Source organism: Melospiza georgiana, chromosome 1, assembly GCF_028018845.1.
Source record: "Melospiza georgiana isolate bMelGeo1 chromosome 1, bMelGeo1.pri, whole genome shotgun sequence".
Taxonomy (NCBI): Eukaryota; Metazoa; Chordata; class Aves; order Passeriformes; family Passerellidae; genus Melospiza; species Melospiza georgiana.
The window spans coordinates 25,532,091-25,556,198 of record NC_080430.1 but is presented as its reverse complement, the minus strand read 5'-3'; the positions used below and the strand labels follow the sequence as shown (position 1 = coordinate 25,556,198).

The window sequence follows — 24,108 nt, the reverse complement described above, 5'->3', positions numbered from 1 at the left end:
GCAACAGAATTACAGCTGGTTTTGAAATTAAATTTGAAAAGGAAGTTAAAATATGATTTATGCGTACAAAAACCTGTACCAAAGAGGTAACCTCTTAATTCTAAAAGCTTCAAATTCCAAGACTTCTGCTCCTCTCCAACTGTCTTCCTATTAAACTATGAAACAACATCTGAAAGATTTTGTGCTGGAGATTATTTGCGGTACCATACAAGATTCGTCTCTACTAAAAATAAAATAAAAGCAGTTGACATCCTTCACATATTAAAAAATAAATAAATAAAAGCCAACAAACACTTCTTCAAACCAAATGTCAGAACTCTGTTTAATTAAAAAAAGGAAGTTTATACTTGGTTATGGTGTGTGTCGACATCTACCCCTTTGATTTACAAGAGTATGGACGGGAAAGAACAGATTGCTTTATTCAAGAGAAAGAAAGGAGGGAGGGGGCCCAGTGTGACAGGAAAGAGTGTAGGCTGTATTAACTTCAGTGCTTGTTAAAACATGAAGGATTAATGGTAGAAAGGGAGGGAAGAATTGTGAATGTCTCCAGTTTAGGATCTTCAAAAATGTTTGGGGATTCTAAGAATGTCTCACCAGACCACATGAAAGCTGTTCAGAGAGACTCAGCCACACGACTGCTCTAAATCCAAAGCTGGTATTGCTCCACTTATACCATCAAACCAATGGAGCTGAAATGTAGCCACAAATTAAATTTATTTTTATTGAAAAAGTACTAAGTCCTTAAAAATAAGGAAAAGAGTATGTCAGGAAATGCAGCCTTTCTTAGCTGAGTTTACAGGGTAGGTAGCTCTGGCATCTAACCTCAGTGCTGACATGTGAGTATTGCAGTAGAATGAGACACTCTGCCCAAGTCTGCAGAAAGGCAATATCCAGCCTTATGACTTCATTTTAAATAGAGCAGAAAGCTGGAGCTTTCTGCTTTCATCTCTGTAACTGCAGGTTCAGCCCATGTAACTACAGGAGCAAAATAATCAGGAGAAAAGTTCACAAGCTGCCTTTGCAAATGGGAATCTACACTTCAGCCCTTCTGCAAAGTGCATTTGCTGTTATTATTAATTCAGCAGGGTCATGGTGACTTGGAAAAACAGCAAAACTGCTTGCTGTATTGCAAATGCAGATAATCCTGACACTTCTCAAATTTAATATGGGGAGATCCTGTGTGCCTCTATCCATGACTGCAGTAAGGAGTCAATTCAGTAACCCTGAATTACTCCACACACATGCAGTGAGAATACCATCTTTGCTGAGCATCATACTGTCTTTGTTAGACTGATGATGAGATGATTAAAGCCTGGAGAAATAAGGAGTAATTTCATAGCAACAGCACATCAAAATAAAGTTTTATTTCCCCCCGGCTTCTTAGATGCTAAGTACCCAAATATGTTTGTTTTTTCTGGTTAGGACCTGGCTGCTTATCAGATCTCAGGGTCAAACAATTAATGTCTGTGTGCTTGCATGCTGGAGAAGCAAACACTTCCTTGGTTTATCTATTTTATTTAGGTCATGATACTCTACAGTTATTCACAAGCACTCGTAAAAGTTTTGATTGAATTATTGACAAGTTTGAAGTGATGGGTCTTCACCACCCTCACAGGCCTGGAGCCTGAGGGCATGTGTCTCTGGGTGGAGCACAGAGACCTTCTGCCATCCCCGCTCATTCCACAGGCTGGCCACAATTTGGAGCAGATGGTGAGTGTCAGCTTGGCAGTCTGGCATGCAGCTTGCAGGCAGCAGGGCTCATGCTTTGGCTGCTTTCAGCTCAGCATTAGCCAAAGGCTTCTGGACCAGAGCTGCTATACATGTAGGGTCATGGTGTCACTGCCTGCTGCCACTGCTGCTAACTATAGCTGCAAGTTTTGTGGCACAGAGACTACTTTATTATGATGGGCTTGTAACAAAATCCCTACTAAAACATCTCAGTCTGATGAAGGCCTCTAGAATTGAGCAAATAATAGCATTACCTGAAAAACTTACTTGGTGCAATGGTTCGAAATGCCAGATAAGCATATTATTTTAAGCACTGCAAATGAAATCAGATCTAGAAAGGCACATACTAAAAACATCATGCAAACCAAAGCCTTCTGTAAGTGTTGCAGTTAGCCAAGTCCTAAAGCATCTCTGAAGGTGAAGCCACTTCTATATAGCAATTACCTGGGGAACCTGGCTGTGAGGGACAAATCCAGGAATTTTGGTCACTCTTCCTGAGTTACTTTTGCATATTATCTCTTGGATATCATCTGATATAGAACATAGATGCAATCTTGGCAGTCAGCCCCATGCTCATAAAGTACCCCAGCCATTTGTCTAAACACTTAAGCTTCGTAATGGTGCACATTTGTCCAGGCAGAATCTCCTTCCTGCTGGAAGCAGGACCAGGCCTCAGGAGTGAGGTTTAAGAGTCCCTGTCCAGAGGTGTTCCCATCTAACACTATGCAGAAGCAGAAGAGATCCCCCAGAGACTGAGCTTAGGCTGGGATTTTGGTGTCCTGGACTCTCCTCATCACAGTGAAAGCACAACAGATAATCACTTGATGGCAAGTCCTGGAAATACCAGAGTCAGACTTTAGAGAGCCCACAGTAGTCACAAATTCCAGATCTGGAGAACAGGAATAGAAACACGAGTTATTCTCATGCTCTGGGTATGGTTTTGTGGTTTCTATGGCAGCAGTTCCTCAAACCAATGCATCTGATCAACCAAACTAAGTGAAGCCACAGATGAATTAGAAACCAGTACAGATGCTGCAAGAACAATTATCTACAACTCAGCTTGTGAAGTTGGGTGTAGTAGTCACAGCTGCTTGTAAGAGAGTCACAGATAGTTCTCAAGTGTAGCACTGAGTCCAAACCCCCACAAGAAATGCAAAGGCCATGAGAACCAAAGCACAGTCAGAAGATCAAACATATTGAACCAAGAGCACTTTAAAGTCCCAGATGAAGAAAGAACTTAGTAAGTCCATCTTTTCTCAGAAGTCCATGAACTTAATTGTAATTAATTCTTCTAAGTTCTCCATTATTTTAATGACTCAAAAGCCTGCTTACAGCCAAGCAAATTGGTAAGTGCTTTCCTAAACAAGCAATTTTTAAATTCAGGCCTTCTGAAAGCAAATGACCTTCATTCTGTGAGGAAAGAAGGACGCCCTCATGTTCAGATGGTCCTGGGAAGACTCCATAGACTTAGAGACAGTCTCAACCTAGCACTCTTCCACATCAATATCAAACAGGGAAGGGAAAACAAGTATGAGCTGTCAGAGACAGACTCACTGAATTACCAGTGTTGGGAGGCACATCTAGAGATTGTCTAGTCCAAGCCCTTGGTCAGAGCAGGGTCAGCTGGAGCAGATTGTTGTTAGCTGTGTGTGGCTAGGGTTTGACTGTCTCCATGGATGGAGACCCCATCATCAGCTCGTGTTGAGTTTCTCATCAACCAACACCCCCAAGTCCTTTCCCACAGGGCTGCTCTCAATCCCTTCTCAGTCCAGCCAGTATTTGTGCTTATTGCCTCTCCCCAGGTGCAGAACCTTGCACTTGGCCTTGTTGAACCTCATGAGACTCTCATGACCCACCTCTCAAGGCCATGGAAGTCCCTCTGGATGGCATCCCTTCCCTCCAGTGCGTCAGCTGAAACACACAGCCTGGTGAGGTCAGTGAACACACAGGGTGCTTCAGTCCCACTGTCCATGTGTCTGATAAAGATGTTAAACAGTGCTGGTCCCAACCCTGACACCTGAGACACCATTTGTCCCTGGTCACCCCTTGGACACTGAGCCATTGACCACAACTCTTTGAGTGCAACCATCCAGCCAATTCCTTATTCACCAAGTGTTCCATCCATCAAATCCATGTCTCTCCAGTTCAGAGACAAGGGTGTTGTGCAAGACAAGGTGAAATGCTCTGCATGAGTCCAGGCAGATGATGTCAGTCATATTAAGACTAATAGACTTTTATATTTGCCCAAATCCATCACTTCACTGATGTACCTTTTATAAGCAGTGTCACTGTGTAACTGGAAATAACTGAAAATAATTGAAAATTAATTTAACATTGCACGTAGATGTGGAGATTGAGAGACTTAGAGGCACAAATAAACAGCTATCTAGTGGAAACACAGAAGATACCACAGGCAAGTCTGGATTTAAGAATGAGGGTGGAAACATTAATTATTTTCACACTGTTCATTTCTCCTACAGTAAATGACTGTAATTTACACTCTCATTCTAGTATCAGTAGTCTGATTCTGTACCCATAGAGCATTAGGAAGCAGCTAAGATCACAGAGGAATAAATGAAACCCATTATAGACAATTTTTAATTCCTCTTTCTCCAAGAAAACCTTAGTTTTCTTAAATTTCACATCCTGCTTTTGTCACCTGCAAGGCTATGCTCCTTGGTTTCCACAATTTTTTTCCATAAGTAGTCTTGTAGAGGAGGAAGAGTTGAGATAAGTGTTCTCCAGTCTCAGGGTGAAGCCTTAGTAACACTAAATCAGCATAGTTACACCATCTACGATTGCTGACTCTGGAGTATCAGAGGACGACTTCTTGCTCAAAAACCAGCACCCCTGGGTCATTCACTCACAACAGTGATGGGACGTTTCACAATGCATCCTTATCCTGCCAGGAAGAATGGATTTATCCCAGAAAACTCATGTTAGTAGTTCTGCACAACTCCAATCCAAATTTGGCTTAGTAAATTTATTCAATAGACCGATAGATGCAAACATGAGATAGCAAATGTTAAGCATGTTTTTTTCTCCATGAAATGACTGGTGATTTAGGATATGTTCAAGAACAATATAGAACTGAAGTGGGATTGATATTTTTCTTAACTACAAAAAAACCGAACAGTGTTATAAGAGCAATCAAATTAATTTATCACAGGTCCTAACACACTCTGGCACATTTTGTCATAGCGATTATGAAAACACTCTGATCTCTCCAATATGACAAATTGTGAAAAGCATATTGCTTCTTCTATTTAGGACATTTGCTTGTCATTTTATGCTGAAATAAATGTACTTTAACTTTTCTTTCTCTTTGCCCCATGGGAAACATCTTCCAAGGATAATATCAGTATCTCAGCCACGTGGCACGTGCTTCTCCTTTCCCTTTGTGAGAAGCCAGGAGTGCTAATCATCATTAAATCAATGTTTTCACATACAAAAGTTCTTTTTAAGGAAGTACTTGTCAGTCATTCAGCCATGGGGGCAGAGGGCGGAAAACTGTTGATTTTAGACTTAAGGCAGTGGACAGTTGTATCCTGGGCTGTAATGATGGATTCCTTGGTTTCTGGGGCCTTTTACAGCAATTTAGAAGAGTAACTGTTTTATATTTTGTGCCAGGTAACACAAAAAGAGGCTTCACTCCTCACATAGAGCTCCCACAGAGACAAAAATCATGAGGTGAAATAATTTTCTTGAATTTGGACCAAATGTACTCTTCATTGCAAGTAGTTTGCACTGAGAACAGTTACATAACCCAAACAGAAAAGTCATGCCTATGGCTGTTTATCCATCATTTGCAGTGCAGCTAGGGAATTGCATGGTATTTTACATCCTTTATGGAAAAAAATTCGGTGGAAGGATCTCAGTGACTTATTGATTTCACATCTGATCCTGCACTTCTTGTTCACCTAAAACCCTTTTAGCAATGGGAGTTTCAAATACACAAAAAATATTTAAAATGTAGTGTTCATATCAGCAAAGGAAAATTGGGTTCTTTTTTCTCTTCCTTCCTTTTTACACTAGGTTATGTCGAAATGTAACCAAATCAACAACTGCTAAAACATAAAACAATCCCAGGAACAATTGCAGCATTGGGTGATATTTTTTTTCTCTGCAATTTTGGGATAGTGTGACAAATCTGCATTTTTTTATCAACAGAGATTTTCAAAGTTGAACGAATAATGTCATGTGTTTGTAAGTATCAATAATCTAAGCCATCTGCAAAGGAATGGTTTTGCAAAGGCATCTCTTTCAGGACACTGTGGATTTTGTCACTGCTTGAGGTTTTGGCAAACCATCAATATCACTATAATTTTCTCCTATGAAATATAGTTTTTTACAGAGGTTTTTACAGAGTTTTTTTTTCCCTTAGCTAGCTAAAGTTTAAAAATATTGCATGTCTAACTCAGCAGAGTCAAAAGTTAGGCTTTCTCTGAATTGCATATTAGATGCCAGTAATTCAGAAAGATATTCAAGTTATCAGTGAAATAAGGAAACTTAAAAAAAAAATTGAATGCTCACTGTATCAAGTAGCCAACATATTCTTTATATTTGGTCTGAAAGGAAGACTATGGAACTTAAGGAAGAGAAACAGCATCTTTAAGTACAGGTTCATTACAAATCCCTATTTTCACACTAGCAAAGAGCACAATGCTATTGCTAGTAGTGACAGTGTATCATTTAAGTGTATGATACCTACCCCCTCCAAAAAAGGCTTAGATGTGAGAACTGCCTGAAATTTTCTATCCAAGACAAGCAAAACTGTCACTTCCTAATTATTTGATTCATAATTGAAATCTCAGTTTCAAATGAGGAAGATGATCTGTGTTAAGCCTTGCTCTAAGCAAAGGAGCATTCTGTTGCTAGCAGATTTTGTATGTATAAACACAGTTCTCAAATAATTCAGAATGTTAACTACTAATAGGGGAACTACACCCACCTTTTGTAATAGCAGTCATTTCAATGACTGACATGGCTACAATTATTTTGTTATACAAATTGGCTTGTTGGGTGTGTCACTCTTCAGGGTTCTGTACAAGGCAGCAAGAGATCCAAGTCATCCTGGAAAAATCAACTTACAAAGGGTTTGTAAAGATACAGTTAAAACCCAAGGGAAGGTATGCAACTTCGTGACACCCCTTTAGTCTAAATAATGATGTTTGTTTGCTCTCTGACCTTGCCTGCAAGAAGGTTTCCTTCTCCCACTCTTGATAAAAAATATAATGATTTGAGTTTTGTGGAAATTAATCAGGTTTAAGAGATTTTAGGACTGAAAGGTGAAGGGCTATGTAGAAAACATGGCATACTTGGTTTTGAAGTGCAGGTGTTAGTGGATTCCATGCTAACAGCTGTGGCACTTCAGCAGTAAAGCAGGACTGGTGATTTTGGGACTGGCTAAGACATTGTGGCACCTGAGCCAGAATATACATTTTCACATTTTCAGTGCCTTTTCTGTCCTCCCCCAATTTAAATGATTTGACAGGAGACAGGAGACCATGGGGTCCTCTTTGTTCCCCTCTACAAATCTGCCGCATGCAGGTCTCTTCTCTCACCTAAGACATTAAAATAATTTCCAAGTACTACACTTAGCCTTCAGATGTGTGAGTTAACTTCTGCTGACTCACACACAATCTCCTCACAAGTATTGGGGCACTAATCTTAGGCCGAATGATAGATATTTCTAATCAGCAAAGGCTAGAAGAGGTGTAGCCTCCAATGGGAGGAGCAAAAAACCACAAGTGGTATCAGCTGAGGACAGAGGGAAGAATCCAAAACCAAAGCCTAAGAGACAAGATGTGGGCTCTTGCTTACTGACATTTTCATGGCACAAACTGTGCTCTGTATTTCCACATTCCAAACAGAAACATGGCAGATGACAGAAGTTTTGAAACAGGAACAGAGTAAGTATGTCCTTCTATCACAAGCTGTAGCTGAAACTCTTCTTCTCCCCCGGTCCTATAGTTAGAACTTCCCCCAAAATGTAATTCAAAATGGCACAACTATGCATCTGCATTAATTATTACAGTGTGCAGATAACCATGCAGGCACAAATGTATGAGCAACAGCGTCCCAAAGAAAAGGCAGAGCTTACACAGCTCCACCAAGATCATCCTACCGATGATGCACAGCAGGAAACAAAACTGAAATGAAGAGAAAATAGCACCTTTATCTCTGAAGAAGCCCCCCCTTGGTATGATTGGCAACATTTGGGTCTGTGTTACAAAAGTCAGCAACGAATTTGGGAGCCTGGGTGCTGAGGTATTCCCACTGTGACAGCTGTCTCAGTATCTTCACAGGCAGACAGTCAGAGGCCCAATTACCAGTGAGCTACTATGAAAAAAGGAGGAATCTGATTCATGTTTAGGCTCATAGGGTCATGGGGAAATTCAGGCTGGAAAAAACTTTCTCTTCCAAAGAAGGGATTTGTGGTTTTTTTGGGAAAATTTGCAGTCAGCTCAGAACCATAGGTCTTCTTTGACATTTGCAGCCCTTTAAAGACTGATCACAGGTACCCTCTCTCACAAGAAACTGAGGAATTAGGTAAGTCAGCTTTGGAATTGGACATGCTGGATTTTTGGATTGATTTTACTTGGGAAAGTTTGTGAAGCTTAGAGAGAGTTCCGGGTCTTTAATTTCTTGTACGTCTCTGAAGACCTGAATCTTTGCTTGAAACTTAGTGCTTACAAGGTGAGGAAGTTTTTGTGGAAAAGCACCAATATAACTAGAAGAGAAAATTTTCTTCTTTTTTTAAGTGTTCCAACCATACTTTCTGGACTTTCCTAAATTTCTTGTAGTATTTCTTTTCTTTAGAAGCTCTGGAGGGACTGAGCTCTAGTCTGGCCGCCGCAGAGAAGGAAAGTCAAGGACAAGAGGAAAAGGAGGATATTAGTCATTCAGGCTTTTACCTCAGCCTGTTCCACACACAAGTCTTGTGGATTTGGGCACCCAGCACCTTTAGAAGGCAGGCTGCTGGAGCAAAAGGCACATCTGAAGGAATTTATGTTGATTTTGAAAGAGCAGACAACAACAAAGAAACCAGATCAGGAAAAAAATAAGGCAACTCTGGCCAATATCAGCCACTAAATATAGCCTTTCACGTCCCTCAATGCATCTAATTCTAAGATATGCATTTATGACTCCATCTATTTAGTTGAAAAGGGAAAGACCACACCAGGATAAGCAATGAAGAGTGGTCAAACACATAACTTAATGGCAGTGTATGGAAGCCACTACAAAAAAGCTAGGGGAGAATGAAACATTTTGTGGTGCAGCTGAGTAGCTGATTTCTGTACCCAATCCTCCAATATTTTCCAAGCATGGACATCTTTTCTTGAAATTAAAATAGAAAACACAAATCCCCTTTCCCACAAAAAACCTGACAGTTTAGTAAAAAGATGGAACTAACCAAGTAAATCTGACTGCATATCATTTTAGGAAAAGGACAGAAATAGCTGCAGCTATTGAAAGCGATATACTGCTGAAATATTTTTGTGATTATACTAAAAGTTGATCTGACTCCTTGAAAGAACTCTTAAATGGTTACTGCTTCCTCAAATAAAAGCTATTTCACATGTGCTCTCCTGCTTTAAAAAGACACTGACTGTAGTTGCTTCTAAGTGTCAGATCTATACTTCTCACTGCCCTTTTCAGACATTTGGAAAAGACATAGCTGACAAAGAGGAAATTAGAAGATCAGGAACTAATCCACAATAAATCAAAAGACCATCAATGCAGTAATATTTTGTTTCTGTTATGATTAGATTGTGTGTAGTAAAACAGAATTCTTTACTTCCCAGTAACAGTGCAGAGTCCTCCAAATCAGAAAGTAACATTCAATTTGGTTTATTTGCACAAAACTAATATCTTTAGCTGTCTTCCTCATCCACCCCTCCTCTCCTGAAATGATAGGTGTTTGAGGCTGAGATTCAGATACCTCAACCAACTTTAATAACCCCTCTTAAGTTCCAGAAGAAAGGAAATGGTTTGTAATACCCTCAAGTCCCTTAGGTAACAGATTATTTCTTTTCCTAGTGACTTCTGTCTCTGCTGTTCAGGTCTAACCCAAAAGCTATGAGATCTGATAGAAGAGCAGTGCTGTACACATGCTAATAGGCCCTGCTGAAAGAAGGGGTGTAAAGCTCAGACCATTATCTGCTAGCCCATCTACTGCAAACTCTGAGTTCTCATTTGCCTCACTTGTCCAGATATATTGCTGCAAAGTTTCAGATACTTCTTCAGGTCATTCTGACTTAGAAAGCTTAGATCAGACCACCATGAAACAGAAACAACATCAGGGGCAGAGATGATGAATACTACAAATAATCCTCATAATTAATGGGTAATGCAGATTTTTATTTGTATGTTCAAGGAAAAAACACATAAAGAACATAAAAGCACTTTCTGAAAAAGACACAAATATGGAGAAACATGGTTGGTGCTATTCTATCAATCAATGGTACAGGAGGGAATGTTTACATACAAGGCCAGCCCTGTGCATTGCAGAAATCAATATAGGATTGAGCACATGTGGAGTCAGATCATCAATAAATGAGATACTACTTTTGTTTTTGTGACCCCCACCTAAACACAAACCAGCAGTAGCTGAGAGAAGCAATTTGAACCACTGCTTAAAATTGTCCCAACTAAACCAAGGGAGACTCAATGTGATTTCCGTGTTGTTCCTGGAATTCATTCCATCTCTGGATACTGCCAAACCAACCCAACTAGGGTTGACTCATCTGCATGGTTTCGTAAAGTACTTCTGAAAGGCATGTGTCTTGCCTTTGGAATGCTCTGGATCACAGCAAGAGTATGTGATGCTCCAGCATGGGGGTAGAGGACATCCCTGACTCTTCCTACAAAGGTATTCCCAGTCTGCACTCTGCAGTATTAACTGCATGCTCAATTTATTTCTCACTACCTAAGGAAAGCACTGAGCATTCATTCCTTTGGCAAATGATATCATCCTCCCATTCCAGTTTTGCTTCTGAGACAGCAAATTTTGCTTGCATAGGAAAACAAATGAACAAACTGCCCAATCCCTCATTCTTCCCTTTTTTCCTATTTCTAACATTGTGGTAAAGAAATGTTTGATGAGCTGCAGAGGAAAAAATCTGGGACTCACAGCTAAAATACTGTCAGCACATAAAGCAGAAATATAAAAACCCAAAGAAGGGCAAAAATAAAACACATAGAAGAAAAAAACCAATTCCATGGGAGGTAAGAGTAGAAGCCATCAGGACTATTTTAGAAAGCATCTGATAGAGCGCATGGCAGTACACATGAATTAATGAGTAAGTATGTCTACTTGGCTAATTGTAACTTTTCCTTTAATGAGTGTTAACTAAAATTGAACCCAGTATTTGTAGCACAACACATTGTAGAGCTATGAAATTTACTACTACTTGAATTATATTAATGAGACAACAACTTAAAATAACTTTAAATTGGGTAAGAATTTCATATTTACAGAATTCAGCACCCCTCACATTTCAGGAGTGAAATCAAATGTTTTGCTGACTGGAGTTAGGCAAAAACATCATTGCCAGTAGATTTTTACATCATGGTCTGTCATGGCTGAACTTTAGCTGAAGCCCCTTGGTTCTGGCAACTTTCAGCATTTCACATTCTCCTATCTAAGATTAAAAACAGTCTCAGAAAGAGGTAAAGAACATAAAGAAATTCCACGGTACACATCTAGATAATATATCAGGAAAGACAGGAAAAGATTAAGGGTTCTAACTTCAAGAATTTACCAAATGTGCACAATCGGTATCTGAAGTTTTCCCTGCTGCAACTCCAGCCAGCTCTTTAGCTGTCCAGAGATGCCTCACAGATCTATCTCTATTGATGTTAGCAGAACTCCTGAGTGAAATTTCTTAGAAGTTTCTCAGAAATGCCTTCATAAACCCATTTATTGATTTGGCTTCTCAGAAGTGGCTCGCAAAACCTCATAGACAGTGACACCTGAAATGAGTTTCTACTTCCTTGTGTCTTGCTCTCTGAGCCCCAAAAATTGAAAGGCAAAAGGTATATTAGTCAGCATCTTGTAGGATTTATTGAGACCACTTTTTATAGAAAGTCATTGGGAAGGAAAATAGAGGGCTATTGGGGAAATACACTGTGTTTCCCCAACAAATTTCCACAGTGCTATAAAAAGTACTGGATTTGGCCTTTCTGGGCAACACACAGTAAGGTGTGTGTTCATCTCTAGTTGTTGGGCTGGACTGTTGTAAAGTCATTTATTTGATGAAACAAAATTGGGCCTGTCTCTCAGAAGGCCTAGAGAAATAACAGAATCAGGAGTGAATAAGGGAATGTTTCTCTAGCAAAATGGTAATATAAATTATATGGGGTTTACTAATTATAGAGTTTCCACTAACAGAATAACATGATGATCTATAGAACTGAAATCCAGAGCATGAGCTAAGATATTACTCTTTTCTTATTTTCCATCTGAGTCAGTTACAACAAAACCTGTGTTCAAGAGACCAAGTTGCATACTTTTTGCTTCCCCATTTAATCCCATGTGGGTTTCCCCATCTGATCTGAAGATAAGCAGAAGATACTCCACATCAAAAGCCCTATAATGATGGTTCAAAGACAGATCCAACTCATAATGAATTTATAATGCAAATAATCTATGGTCAATTTGAAAGGAAAATAAATATTTCCCATGGGCAGAACAGATATTCTTTAGCTGAAAGAGAGTGAATCCAGGATACATGTGCAAGCACAGTGTCATATATGTCTCTCAATTCACAGGTTTCAAGATTCCATTTCTAAAAGGGAGAACATCCAACAATGCGAGGATTAGACAGAAGCTCAACCATGCCAAATCCCTGGCCACCACTTACTTTGCCCTACATGTGTTTTTCTAGTGAAGAGTGTGGCCTGTCTCATTGCTTTCAATGCAGTAAGTCATAACTCTTTTGTTTAAGTGTATCTAGACAGAACTTTAATGGAACAAATTGTTATGTCTTTAGTCAATCTTCCTCTGTCTGCACAGGAGGGATACCCTGAATCTGGTCATTATCTTGCAAAATAAATCTAGTTAAAGGATTATCCTTCCTAGAAATGTTATATCTTCTCTTGGAAGTTTTGTTCAAACCATTAAGCTGCATGTGTATCATAGAAGAATCTGAACATGGGATCTGAGCTAAGACCTTAAGCAGTCTGAAAGGACAGTGCCAATTTGGCATTGGCTGCCAAATATGATACCCAGGAAAACACAAGTCCTCTTTCAAAGGTAATAGACACACACACACACACACACACACACACATATATACATACATATTTATGTATATAAATCTGTATAGCATATTTGCAGGCCTAAACTCCTTGTGAAGTTGTTTTTCAGTATAGCAAATTAGAAAAATATGCCCAGAATTAAAGGTTACTTAATCGGGTTGAAGCAGCAACTTCAATTCCAGCAACTCCCTCCCACTATGTTACATCTGATAATGTACCCAAGTCCAAACATAAACTTAGTTCAAAAAGATGTTTGGTTCTCAAATGTAAAATGACACTTAGCTTACACAATTAGCCAGGTAATACATATCCTTCCAAGAGAAGCAATTTTTACCACAGAATTATCTGCGTTTTACTAATCTCTGATTGTTAAGTTTTACTTGCTGAAACTTTTCCATATGGCTTTTTGAATATCACTGTCCTGTATTTAATTACCACAGAGGGATATTAATGAAGAGGTTTGAAATTTGGCCCAAGCCCTGTTCCACAGTTTGGACAGTTTGATGGAGATAGAGGCAGTGAGCTGAACACTGCTGTCAATAGAGGCTGTGCCATTTCACACATAAAAGCAGTGGCAAAAGAGGAACAAACAGACATAGAGAAATAAAACACTTAACTATTTTTGAATTGTCCATAAGCTTCTAAGCCAGCATAATTTTAAAGTAGCACTGAGTGAAGTGAAACACTACTTTGCTGACTTAAAGGACAGTCAAACTGATTGACCTAAAGGAATTGGTGGAGTAGTTCTTGAAATCGACACCATTTTGATTAGGCTGGAAGACAGACACATGTCCAAAAATGCAAAGTTTACTACCCAATTTTAAAGGCAAAACATGATATTGAGCAGAACCAAGGCAAGGGTGGGCAGCTTGAGTGCAGAGGATGCGAGGAAGTTAACGTGGGTGGGAAAGCATGTGTTACTGCCTGCATGAGGAAGTGGTACACCACAGTTACTTCATAAGTGCGAGGGATTTATGAACTAAATCTCCTAGGGACTGTTTTAAATAGACAAAGAATGACATGCAGCTCTGACAGGCTTTTGTTTGAGAAGGCTGGTTGCCTTCCAAAAACACTGGACTGTCACTTTTTACTAAATATCACTATTTTTAACCTTAACGTTTTCATGTAATCAGTGGGGAGATGCACCATGTAGTAAATTATTTTGTCTAAAGCATAAAATCAATGTCTTCCTCTGCCTTACCTGACAATGGAACACATATTCTGGTGTAGTTTTCTTGAACTTCATGTTCCACACCAAGGCTACCCCATCAGGCTCATGTGGAGCATCTTCATTATTGTTATAAGATGCAACCATCAATTCAGGGTACTAGAAAGGAAAAGAAAATGCAAATAAAATAACATGGATAATGAAAAGCCTACACAAAATCATATCAGACAGAAATAATCTACAGTAAATGTGCAATATCTGGTTTTAATTAAAATAAATGCTAGTTCAATCATATTATTCTGCTTCATTTTGGTTTTACATTTTACTCATCCCTAAAGTCCTTAAAGCCCCTGATACTTGCTCTCTATCAGTTATTCTAAAATATCACAAAGGCAATGTTATTTTCTGCAGGTAATACTTAAGAAAAGACAACTAGCAAAATATTTATAAAGGGAATGAAAAGGAAGGAGGAAGATAAATTTGAAAGCTTGAATAATTTTAATATATTTGCTCAACATGTCTTCAGGGACAAACTGCTGTCTTAATTGACTGATAATAAAACACTATGACCATAGGGCTGACTAGCTTTTATTCTGAAATTCACTTTTTTTCCAACATTCCTGAAAACTATTCTTTCTTATTTCATTATGCACTCTTATTCACTTATGCACAGAATCAACTTGAAAGCTCTTCTTGATGATTCAAATGGCAAACAAAACATTTTCTTCACAGAAGCTCAATTTTGCAAGATGCTGAGGTCATCTTGTAAAGCACAGGGTGACCTTGAATTCCACTGACTCAGTAGGATTGATGCAATAAGCACTCTAAAAACAGAGCCACACTTTTTTGTATACTCATTATCCCCTGTTGTATAGAAGTAGATATGCAGCACCCATAATCATTTGCTTTGTTTATATATACCTATCTATATATACATAATATTATAAATGAAAAATCAGAATTTCACACTGTCTTGATGACCTTGCATCATTTTAAAACACTGTAAGAAGTAATAATTTACCCACAAAACATCAATCACTTTCTGTCTACGTAGTAACTCCCAGTTGTTCACTCTCACATGTTTGACACTAGGCACCTCTGCTAACCTCTGTCCTTCCCTCTGAGTATTTAGAGGGGTAAGGCAGTGGAGATGATGGCAGATGATGGCCAGAGAAAAGCATGTGGCTTCTGCAGACCAACAAGTCAGCAGCTCAAGTTGTGCAAGACCTACACTCTCCTCTTGTAAATTAGAAATGCTTCCCTCAAAATTTCTCAGTATCTGCAAATTATTGTCACTTTTTGTCTTTCCCAGGTAGATTCCTACCAAACCATCCACCACTTTACAGGAGAACAGTGCAGCTGGTAGGAAGCAGGACAAAGAACCTCTCTTTTGGGAGTTGTGAATTTGGTCCAAAGGCACTTTAACAGTTAATAAAACCCCAAACCACCAGCCTTCCTATCATTATTATTGGGGTCTGAACCTCTCTGGTCTCAAAATCCATTTGGAGGAAATAATGCACACAGCTGTAACTTCTGCCACCAGCAGCTGTTGCTTCCCACATTCTGTACAATTCCATGGATAATGGATCACAGAGCTGATGATTTTCCTACTCAAGCTCATTGCTCTGAGTGAGCCTGGACCCATGTGTGGAGGAATTAGCAATGACACATGGACACCACAGCCTGGCCCTTTCCCATTTTAAGGAAACTCTGACTAGATTATACCTACATCCCTCCAGACCCTGATGCTGGCACAGCTTGTAAGGACAATTTAACACCCAATTCACTTGCATGGAATTTAAAGGAAGCAGTAGACCAATCAGTACCTCATCAAGACCCAAGGGGCACTTGAAGGTGAATTAATCCCACACCTGAGATGCCACCTCTCTGGACACAGTTGTGCCAGCCTTGCCCTCAACTGCTCTCATTCATCTCACCCCTCTCCTCTCTCACTCCTGCAATAGAGCTTACAGCCACTTCTGAACAGCAAACTCAGCTTCTCCTTTGAACCTTTTCATCCCACACTGGCCCATGGCCAAGTAAACAGAGTGTGCAGCAGGCTCTTGACAGGGCATCACGCTGTGGCTGAGCAGGTTGGGGACCATTCACGCGAGTGCCTGAGCCTGCAGCCACGCAGGGGCAGAAACACAGGCAGGCAGAAGCAATAAGCCCTCCTGCCAGCATGACTACAGCCAGCTAGCGTGTGTGGCCAGGTCCAAAGCACCAATTTTGAAGCACTATGGGGCTGGTTCATGCTCCTGGGAAGTTTAGTGGGCATGGTTGGCAGCACATCTGGCCATAAACAGACACTGACTCAAATCTTTCTGGTCTATTGTCAGGTTTTGCAATCAGTTTATGTATTTGACTGGAAACACAGTTTAAAGTTTAAGCAGATGCTGGGGTCATACCTAGATGAGACTTTTTGACTCTTAAAAAAACAGAGCTGAGTGCAGTACCCTAAATCCTCTCTGGCACTACAAACTCCAATGCCCCACTCAAGCTACTTCCATTTACACAGTTTCAGTCCTCACCGGGTGCCCAGATGTCCTGCAAATGAAAGCAACATAGAAATGGTGCTGTGCAAAACCTCCTCCGAGGCTGCTGCCTGAGGGTCCAGAAAGACATATCATTTTCTCTGAGACCATGATTTTATTGGCTTCAAGTTAGCTCCCATGGACAGAGTAAGGTGCTATCATTCTTCATGTTTAGTCTCAGTCAATCGGGCCTTTCCCTGAGATCCCTAAGCACCTAAGTCATTTTCCTGTTGCTCTGTGAAATAATCAAGGGGCTAGAGGGTTAACTTGAATGGTATGAATGATCCCACATGTTTGAGACTGTATTCTACATGTGACTGGGAACAGAGTAACTTGTTTAATCAATGCATCAATGTCCTTTGTTTGATTAAGCTTCTATTTGCCTCCAGGCTGTTTCGCAGCAGCAGTTTTATCGCAGAAAATTGAGCAATGTGTTCTGCAGTTCCCATGATTATTCAAGTTATTCTTTGGCACAGTGGACACTGCCATGTCCTGGAGCATGTGTGAGCAGCAGAGCTAGTGGTTAGGTGAAATACCTCTGTCTGGCTCCAGCCCTTGTCTCATGCATACCACTCAAAGCAGGAAGGAGAGGAGGCAACTCCGCACTCCCAAGCTACTGTAGGGCAGCATGCAGAAGCCCCCCACATAGAGAAGCCCCTGCTGGGGTGCCAGGGAGCTGAGCATGAGGAGTTAACAAAGAGGAAGGCAGGAGGGGCCACCCTGGAACAAAGAGGTGGGAAGCAGAACATGCCTTCAAGCCCCAGGGGCTGAACAATTACATTTGGCAGTGCTCTTCTGAGGCGGCTTTTTTTCTTGCTGCCCTGGGAATACAGTAAGAGCTGCCTGTTAGGAAAATATCAGATAAGAATTCCATGTAATTTCCAGCCCCTGAACAAGTGAACAACCTAAGATAAGTGTTTCCTCAGGCTTATATTTGATTTCTGTGGAAATCCATATGTGCTTAAAGGCCACCCACATCACAATAGTGCATACCTGTTGCTAGGCTGATATTTTGTATGAAAGCAAAGGTATAAATCCTTCATTTCACACGTGGAGTGCAAGCTGGCTATTACAAGAAGCTTCTCTGCAACTGGCTGTTGTGCACCACCCAGATGTGCTCAGCATAGCAGCTGTGCTTACTGGGACCCCCTGATTCTTCTCCTCTCTGCAGCCTCCTGTGCAGGCAGCTGCCACCTTGCCTGGGAAGTGCCCAGAGGGATGGAAGCAGCTCTGTGGCCATTTCAAGGGAAAAGAGAGAAGCATGGATGGAAGTCCCCGTGCTTCTTATCCCGTGGCATGCCTGAGGCTGGGTTTGTGCTTGCAGTTGTGAACTCAATGTCCTCTTGGAGCAGTTTTGTTAAATGTGTATGGTGGATTTAGGAGCAGAGTCTCCTTGGTTCTCTCCCCAAGGAGACCACATGCTTTGCTCCAGGCCAGAACCTAGGAAGAGGCTAACAATGATGAAACAGGACAAGGGGAGCTGGAGTAAAACTGGAACCAAATTCATTTAACAGGACCTGTGATGATGTCTGATAATCCCAGCTCTCCAAACAGAGTAACTAATTAAACTGGTTTCTGCACTTTGCTAATGTGATTGCATTGGTTTTGGAGAGCTTAAGCGAGTCTATCATCATTTTTATTTTCCAATGACAATGCTTTGCATGCAGAGAAACTGGGTACATTCCAGGCATGCTGCCTTAGCATGACCCAGAGCAGCTGCAGCCTCCTCGTCCATCACTTGAAGAGAGGATCCAGCAGTTTTTGACGGACCTATTTTCAATCTTTTTAAATTGTTCAGATACTTTCACATTTTAAATTTTAGTATATTAGAAAAATTAATTTTATTTCTCACCTTTTCTAAAGATTTCATGTACTACTATGTATACGTATTATATTTAGTAAATTAATTTTAGTTAGTTTAATTTTAAACCTTTTGTCCTAAAAAAAAAAAATCCATTTTTGGCTGAAGTAGTGAAAGGGGGAGGAAAAGTAAAGACTTAATCTTGGTAGGTTTGTTAACCTAGGGTTTCAACACAACATCCTGATTTTGAAGACCAAGTAACATATACAAAAAAAAAAGACAGCTTCTATATCATCCACCACTCTTCTTCACAGAGAAAAGTGCTTTCACTCATACAAGGCCTTGCTGTTCTCTCAAAAATAACATCCTGCTCTGCATAAAGAAGAGCAAACAGAGGCTGCCCATAAGTTTTATAGGGAGAAGTGGAAGTGATATGGAAACACATCTCCCAGCTCCACATCTTACCTGAAGAGACCAATCCATGCAGGTGACGACACGATGCTTTGACCAGTGCTCATCGTAGAACTGCCGGTTAAAGGAGAGGTTGGCTCCTGCTTGAACATCTCTGTGTGAATTCAAACAAAGTGACAGATTTTCAGGTATCAGGGTTCAAATGCTGTGAAAAGCAGTGCAAAAGTTTTTGACTGCTTCTCAGATCTCTGCTCAGCCTGGGGGAGTCTGCCACCTTGATTTAATTTCTCTCACTGACTGTCTGGCTGAAAATGATGCAACAAGGAACAAATTTTAGGTCTGTTTCACAAAACCACATTTTTAAATTTCTCACTGCCTGCCTGACTCTTCTGGGTCACCCTGGGCCATCTCTGCCCTCTTTTTCTCCCAGGATGAACCTGGCCCTGGCATTCAGCTCCCACTTTTATGAACCTTCACCTCCAAGCTACAACCAAACCTCTCTTACTTTTGACTCCTAAAATGTTAAAGGTACAGCACCATCTCCCAGAGATGGAGACAGCAGATGCTCTGTGACACTGTGAGGACAGGCTGAAGCTCAGTACTGGTCCAACAGTGCCACACTGATGCACTCAGCTGGTCCATAGGGATGCTGTTCTGGATTAGCCTCCAGTAACTTCCATGCAATACAGCTACTGATTTGCCATGAGGCTTCAGCAGATACACAGCTGCTGCAAACTAAATATTTCTTCTCCAACTAACAAGTTTTACTGCTTTGCTCCCATATCAAATGCTGAAAACAAAACTTGTCACTTCTCGTCTTAGCTGTTAAGATTGCAAACGCTTTGGGAGATCATTTTCATCCCCATGAAGCATGGTAAAGTGGGATCCATTACAGACCTGAGGCAGTAGTAGAGTATAAACAACACTAGTTTGAATTTGTGAAAATATCATAAGCACACACACGTACACTGCTGGAATGTATACATTTACATGTACATGTGTATTTACCTCTTTCAGTTATATTACCAGAATTTTGAATTTCATCCCAAAAATGAAACAAAAAATTAAACCAGCTAAGTAATACATCAAATTAAAAAACCTGCCAAAACCCAGATCAGTAAATCACAAAGCTATTTTAAATATTATTTTAGATGACAAAGTGACCCAGGCCTTCACTGAGAGATTTTAGGATTTTCTTAACAATAAAAATATTAATTTTTTAAATTAAGGCTTCCTGTTATTAGAATTGTCTTTATAAAACTTATTTTACAGAAGCAAAAAAAAAACCCAAACTGACCCATCTTTCTCTTCTACATCTCTGCCACTATAGTCAAAGAAGATGTCAGAATCTTCAGCCAAAGCTCGCTCAATTACACGTATTGTGCGGTCAAAAAATATCAGGAATTCTTCTGAATGGAGAACTTGTTGCTTTTCTTCTTCTGTCAGTTCTCTAGGAGGAGCTTGGAAAATGAAAAGATGTAGTTAGGAGTATGACATTTCACCCCTTCCCCAATGAATCAACATCTTCAGTGGGTTTCCTTTGACATGAAAGCTTGCTGTAGCCATGTCAGGAGAAAAATCAAAGCTTTACTCTTAAAATCATGACTAAGAAGTTTTTAATATGTCTAAACATACTCCTGAATATTACCAGAATATACATAGCCTTTACATAGAAGAGATCCTGTATCTTATGTATTTATTATTCTGAAATGGAAAATACTTAAACCCCCCAAATTAAATAAACTCAGCGTTCCTATTTCAGGAAATGGCCGTGACTGACGTTTAGGCAATACCTAACTGGAAAAAGCAGAACACTTATGTAACAGAGGACCTGTCAGAGGAGCTGAAGATAAAATAATCTTCTTAACTTATACCACAGTTCTTTTTATTAAAAGGTCTCACATAATCTCTCCCTTCAATTCTTCCAATTTCTACTTGGTGTCACTGATAAATTCTGTCTTTGCTTCAGAGCTTCTGCAAAGTAATGAAGTGAATAACCAAAGATATTCTCTGAGGCAGCAAAATTGAAAGCAACCAGCCAAACAGCAGTTTATTTAAGGCAGTGTTATTCCCTGCTAAGACCCAGAGCAACAAATGTCACCAAGCCATGGGCAAAGCTGCCCTGGGAGGGGTAGGGGCTGTCTTGGGCAGCAGTAAGAATAGTCTGTCTCCCCCAAGATGAAGCTGCTTCTTTGCATATACACAGAGTTGCTAAACCTTTACTTCCAATATTTACAGTTTGGCCCTTCATTTGAAAAATAGTGTCTTTAAAGGACACACCAGTGCAACATCTCCATCAGTTTAATGACTTGTTGGTAAATTATAACTCACATGTGAGCATCAGAGGAAATGAAAGTTGGGATGCTGCTGTTACTACAGTAAGAAATTCTGTTCTCAATTGCACTATCAGGGTCACATTGATATTCTGGGAATATTGTATATTGATTATGTATTTTCCTACAAGTGCTTTTGAATCATCATTATAGCTATATTTCAGAATTACTTGTATTTCAAGAAATGACAGTATCTTTCCAGTTACCCCAAATCAACCTTGCAACTAGCCTAAATTCCCAGCATAGAAAGCTCTGTTGGCAGAGAATTTTGTTCCAAATTTATAATTAGGAACACAAACAACATATCATAAACAGATTTACCGCAAAACTACAGAGACTCCTACGTAAGAGTTTAACAGGAGATCAAAGGTCTCCTGCATTTAGCTTTAGACTACAGATTTGAGGTGTTTACCTGTGAAAATGACCTTGCAGTCTCCATAGGCCATATTGGGTTAAAAACTGGCAGCCAAAAAAGGGAATTGAGAGAACACCCACCATACAGCAAAGTTTAACTCCCAGCCCTGTCATACATATCTCAGTGTTTAATTAAACAATGAGTGACACACTTTCAAGCTACAGCTCAAAATGATTTTTCAGTTTCTGTGCCATGCCACACAGCTTCTTTCAGTGATCAGGCAGATGTGGCCCTTGCTCTCCAGCTGATTTTCCTGTGCTTCATTGGATTCCTGCACTCCAGTGCCCAGCTGGATGGGGCACGATGCCACCCCCAGCCCTCGGGGCAGGAGCGGGTGGAAGGGCACAGCAGCAGGCAGGAGCAGTGAGGTGATCATCACTCCTGCAGTACCCCCTGTTTTCAGCATCCCTGCTCTCAGAGGTGCTGTGGCTGGGAGAGGCTGCTTTCACCATGATTTGCCTCAAGTGGTCAAAGCGTTAGCTCTGAAAGACAAAATCCCTGCACTACACCTGAGCTAAACAGAGGGCAGGAAAAATTCAAAAGGTGGAGGAGCAATTTGGCCCTCAGGAGACAGAGCCGCTAAAAAGTTACAAACTTTAGCCTTTGATGATCTCCCATGGCCTTGGCCCTATGTCTGTACCAGCAGGTTAGTGGTCCCTGTGGAGCTCCACACATCCAGAGAATATTTGCATCCCCTCACATGGTGCCCCTGCATAGCAGAGTGACAATTATCAAGGCAGGAGCACAATTTGCCCCTGTGCTTTACACAGAAGCAATGCATGTGAAAGAAAAGACTAGCAAGAAGAACAGCCTGACCTATTGCAGCATCCACTGCTGAACAGTAATTGGCACTGAGGGAACTCATCTGGCAAGGAAGCTTGTAATGAGGCAATATCCCATCGTCACCACTAAAGCATTGCTTTCCCAGAATCAAAGACAAAAAGCATGACAATGCAGCAAAATGGCATAAAGAGGGGGAAAACAACTGCAAAGGCAACTGGGAAACTCGTGGTAAACTGCTGCAAATGGTAAAAATTATTTGCTAAATCAAATCCTCTCTACAGCTTGGAAATATAAATTTATTACTCGGCCATTTGCTGGCTATAACTGCAAAGAAAATACAACCCAAAATCAATAGAAAGGGAAAAGGCGAAAAATAAACAACTTGGGAGCTGTGGAGTGCTCACAAGCAGTGGAGAAACAGACGATTGTAGTTCTACCTCAGCAAAATCTCCCTTGCAGTTAGCAATGATCTGTGGGAGGCCAGCAGTCTATTAAACCATCAGGAACACCTTGGCTAAAGTTTTTAGGGCATAAATCAGCTTACCTCATTCATCTGACTGACACACCAGATGCCCCCTGGCAATATTAAGCTTCATATTTTAGCCTTATTTTCTTCTTTCATTCGGCTGCCTCTGAAGTTTTATTTGAGGCAATCTCTTCTCACAAGAATGTTATCATTACTTTTTCCAGTGTAAAACATTGCTATAACTACTGTAAATACATGAAGTATAAGCAAAAAACCCAAACAGACAGCCTTGTTCTTTCAAATATGGAGGTTTTCTAACCATTTATCTTTCAGAGACATTCCCATTTTCTCCTTGTTTCTTCTCCCTGTCTGTCCATTACCTCAAATAAAATAAAAAGAACCTATGTAATTTTCTGCAATTTTTCTTCCGATCTGGGAGCTTACAGTGACTTTGATCTCAGCTTTCAAGAAACACAGGCTCTCTTTAAGGAAAACTGAGAAACATAAGTAGTTGATCAAAGTGTGTTTTGTTTTGTTTTGTCACGGAGACCTATGTGATGTGACAATATCTCCAGAAATTCCCTGTAAGAATACAGCATTTGTCTTCAAGTATCTGCTCTCCCTGGCATAAACCCCAAACCAACCACATCTAACCTTCTGTGCTGAACAAAGCCCAGTGCAGTGTGTATGTTACCACTGCTAAAAGCTACGTGCCTATTGCCTGGAGTGCCATGAAAGCTCCTGCAAAGAAAGCTCCACAGTCTGCTTTTGCTTCGACACCACAGCTTCCTAGAGAACTGCTGTGCCTGTGCTGTGACCCCACCTGAAGGAGCCGGACCCGTCTGTGGCCCTGCCCAGCTCATGCAGGAGGATCTGGGGTGCAGCCACCCAGTCCTGCCTGGCAGGAGCTCCAGGTGTCCCGTCTGTCCCTGAACCCACGGAGACAAGGATGGGACCCCACAGCAGCAGCAGCCTGCTCTGCAAGGGGCTGGGCTGGGATGTCACCCACAGCTGCCAAAGAGGCCCTGTGCTAATGTGCAATACTGTACAAAACAAAATGGAATTTACATTTAAAATTAAATTGCCGTGCAGAGTAATATATGCACAGAGGGCACCACAGGGAAAGAAATTGTGAGGTGTATCTGTAATGAAAAAGAGTATATACTTGTGCTTGAACAGGAAGGTCTAGAATATGAAACAATAG

The 24,108-nt window shown here is 40.6% G+C and overlaps 1 protein-coding gene across 6 annotated transcripts in view; it reads right to left on the bottom strand.

Moving 5' to 3' along the window:
- The window catches only part of DYNC1I1 (dynein cytoplasmic 1 intermediate chain 1), a 187,205-nt gene that overhangs the window by 54,711 nt on the left and 108,386 nt on the right, over positions 1-24,108 (bottom strand). For all 6 annotated transcript variants that reach the window (XM_058026342.1, XM_058026332.1, XM_058026369.1 and 3 more), the window contains exons 8-10: positions 20,205-20,367; positions 18,962-19,061; positions 14,195-14,320 (exon numbers count right to left, since the gene is read on the bottom strand). In XM_058026342.1, coding sequence (XP_057882325.1) covers positions 14,195-14,320; positions 18,962-19,061; positions 20,205-20,367 — 389 coding nt within the window. The remainder of the gene's footprint in view (positions 1-14,194; positions 14,321-18,961; positions 19,062-20,204; positions 20,368-24,108) is intronic.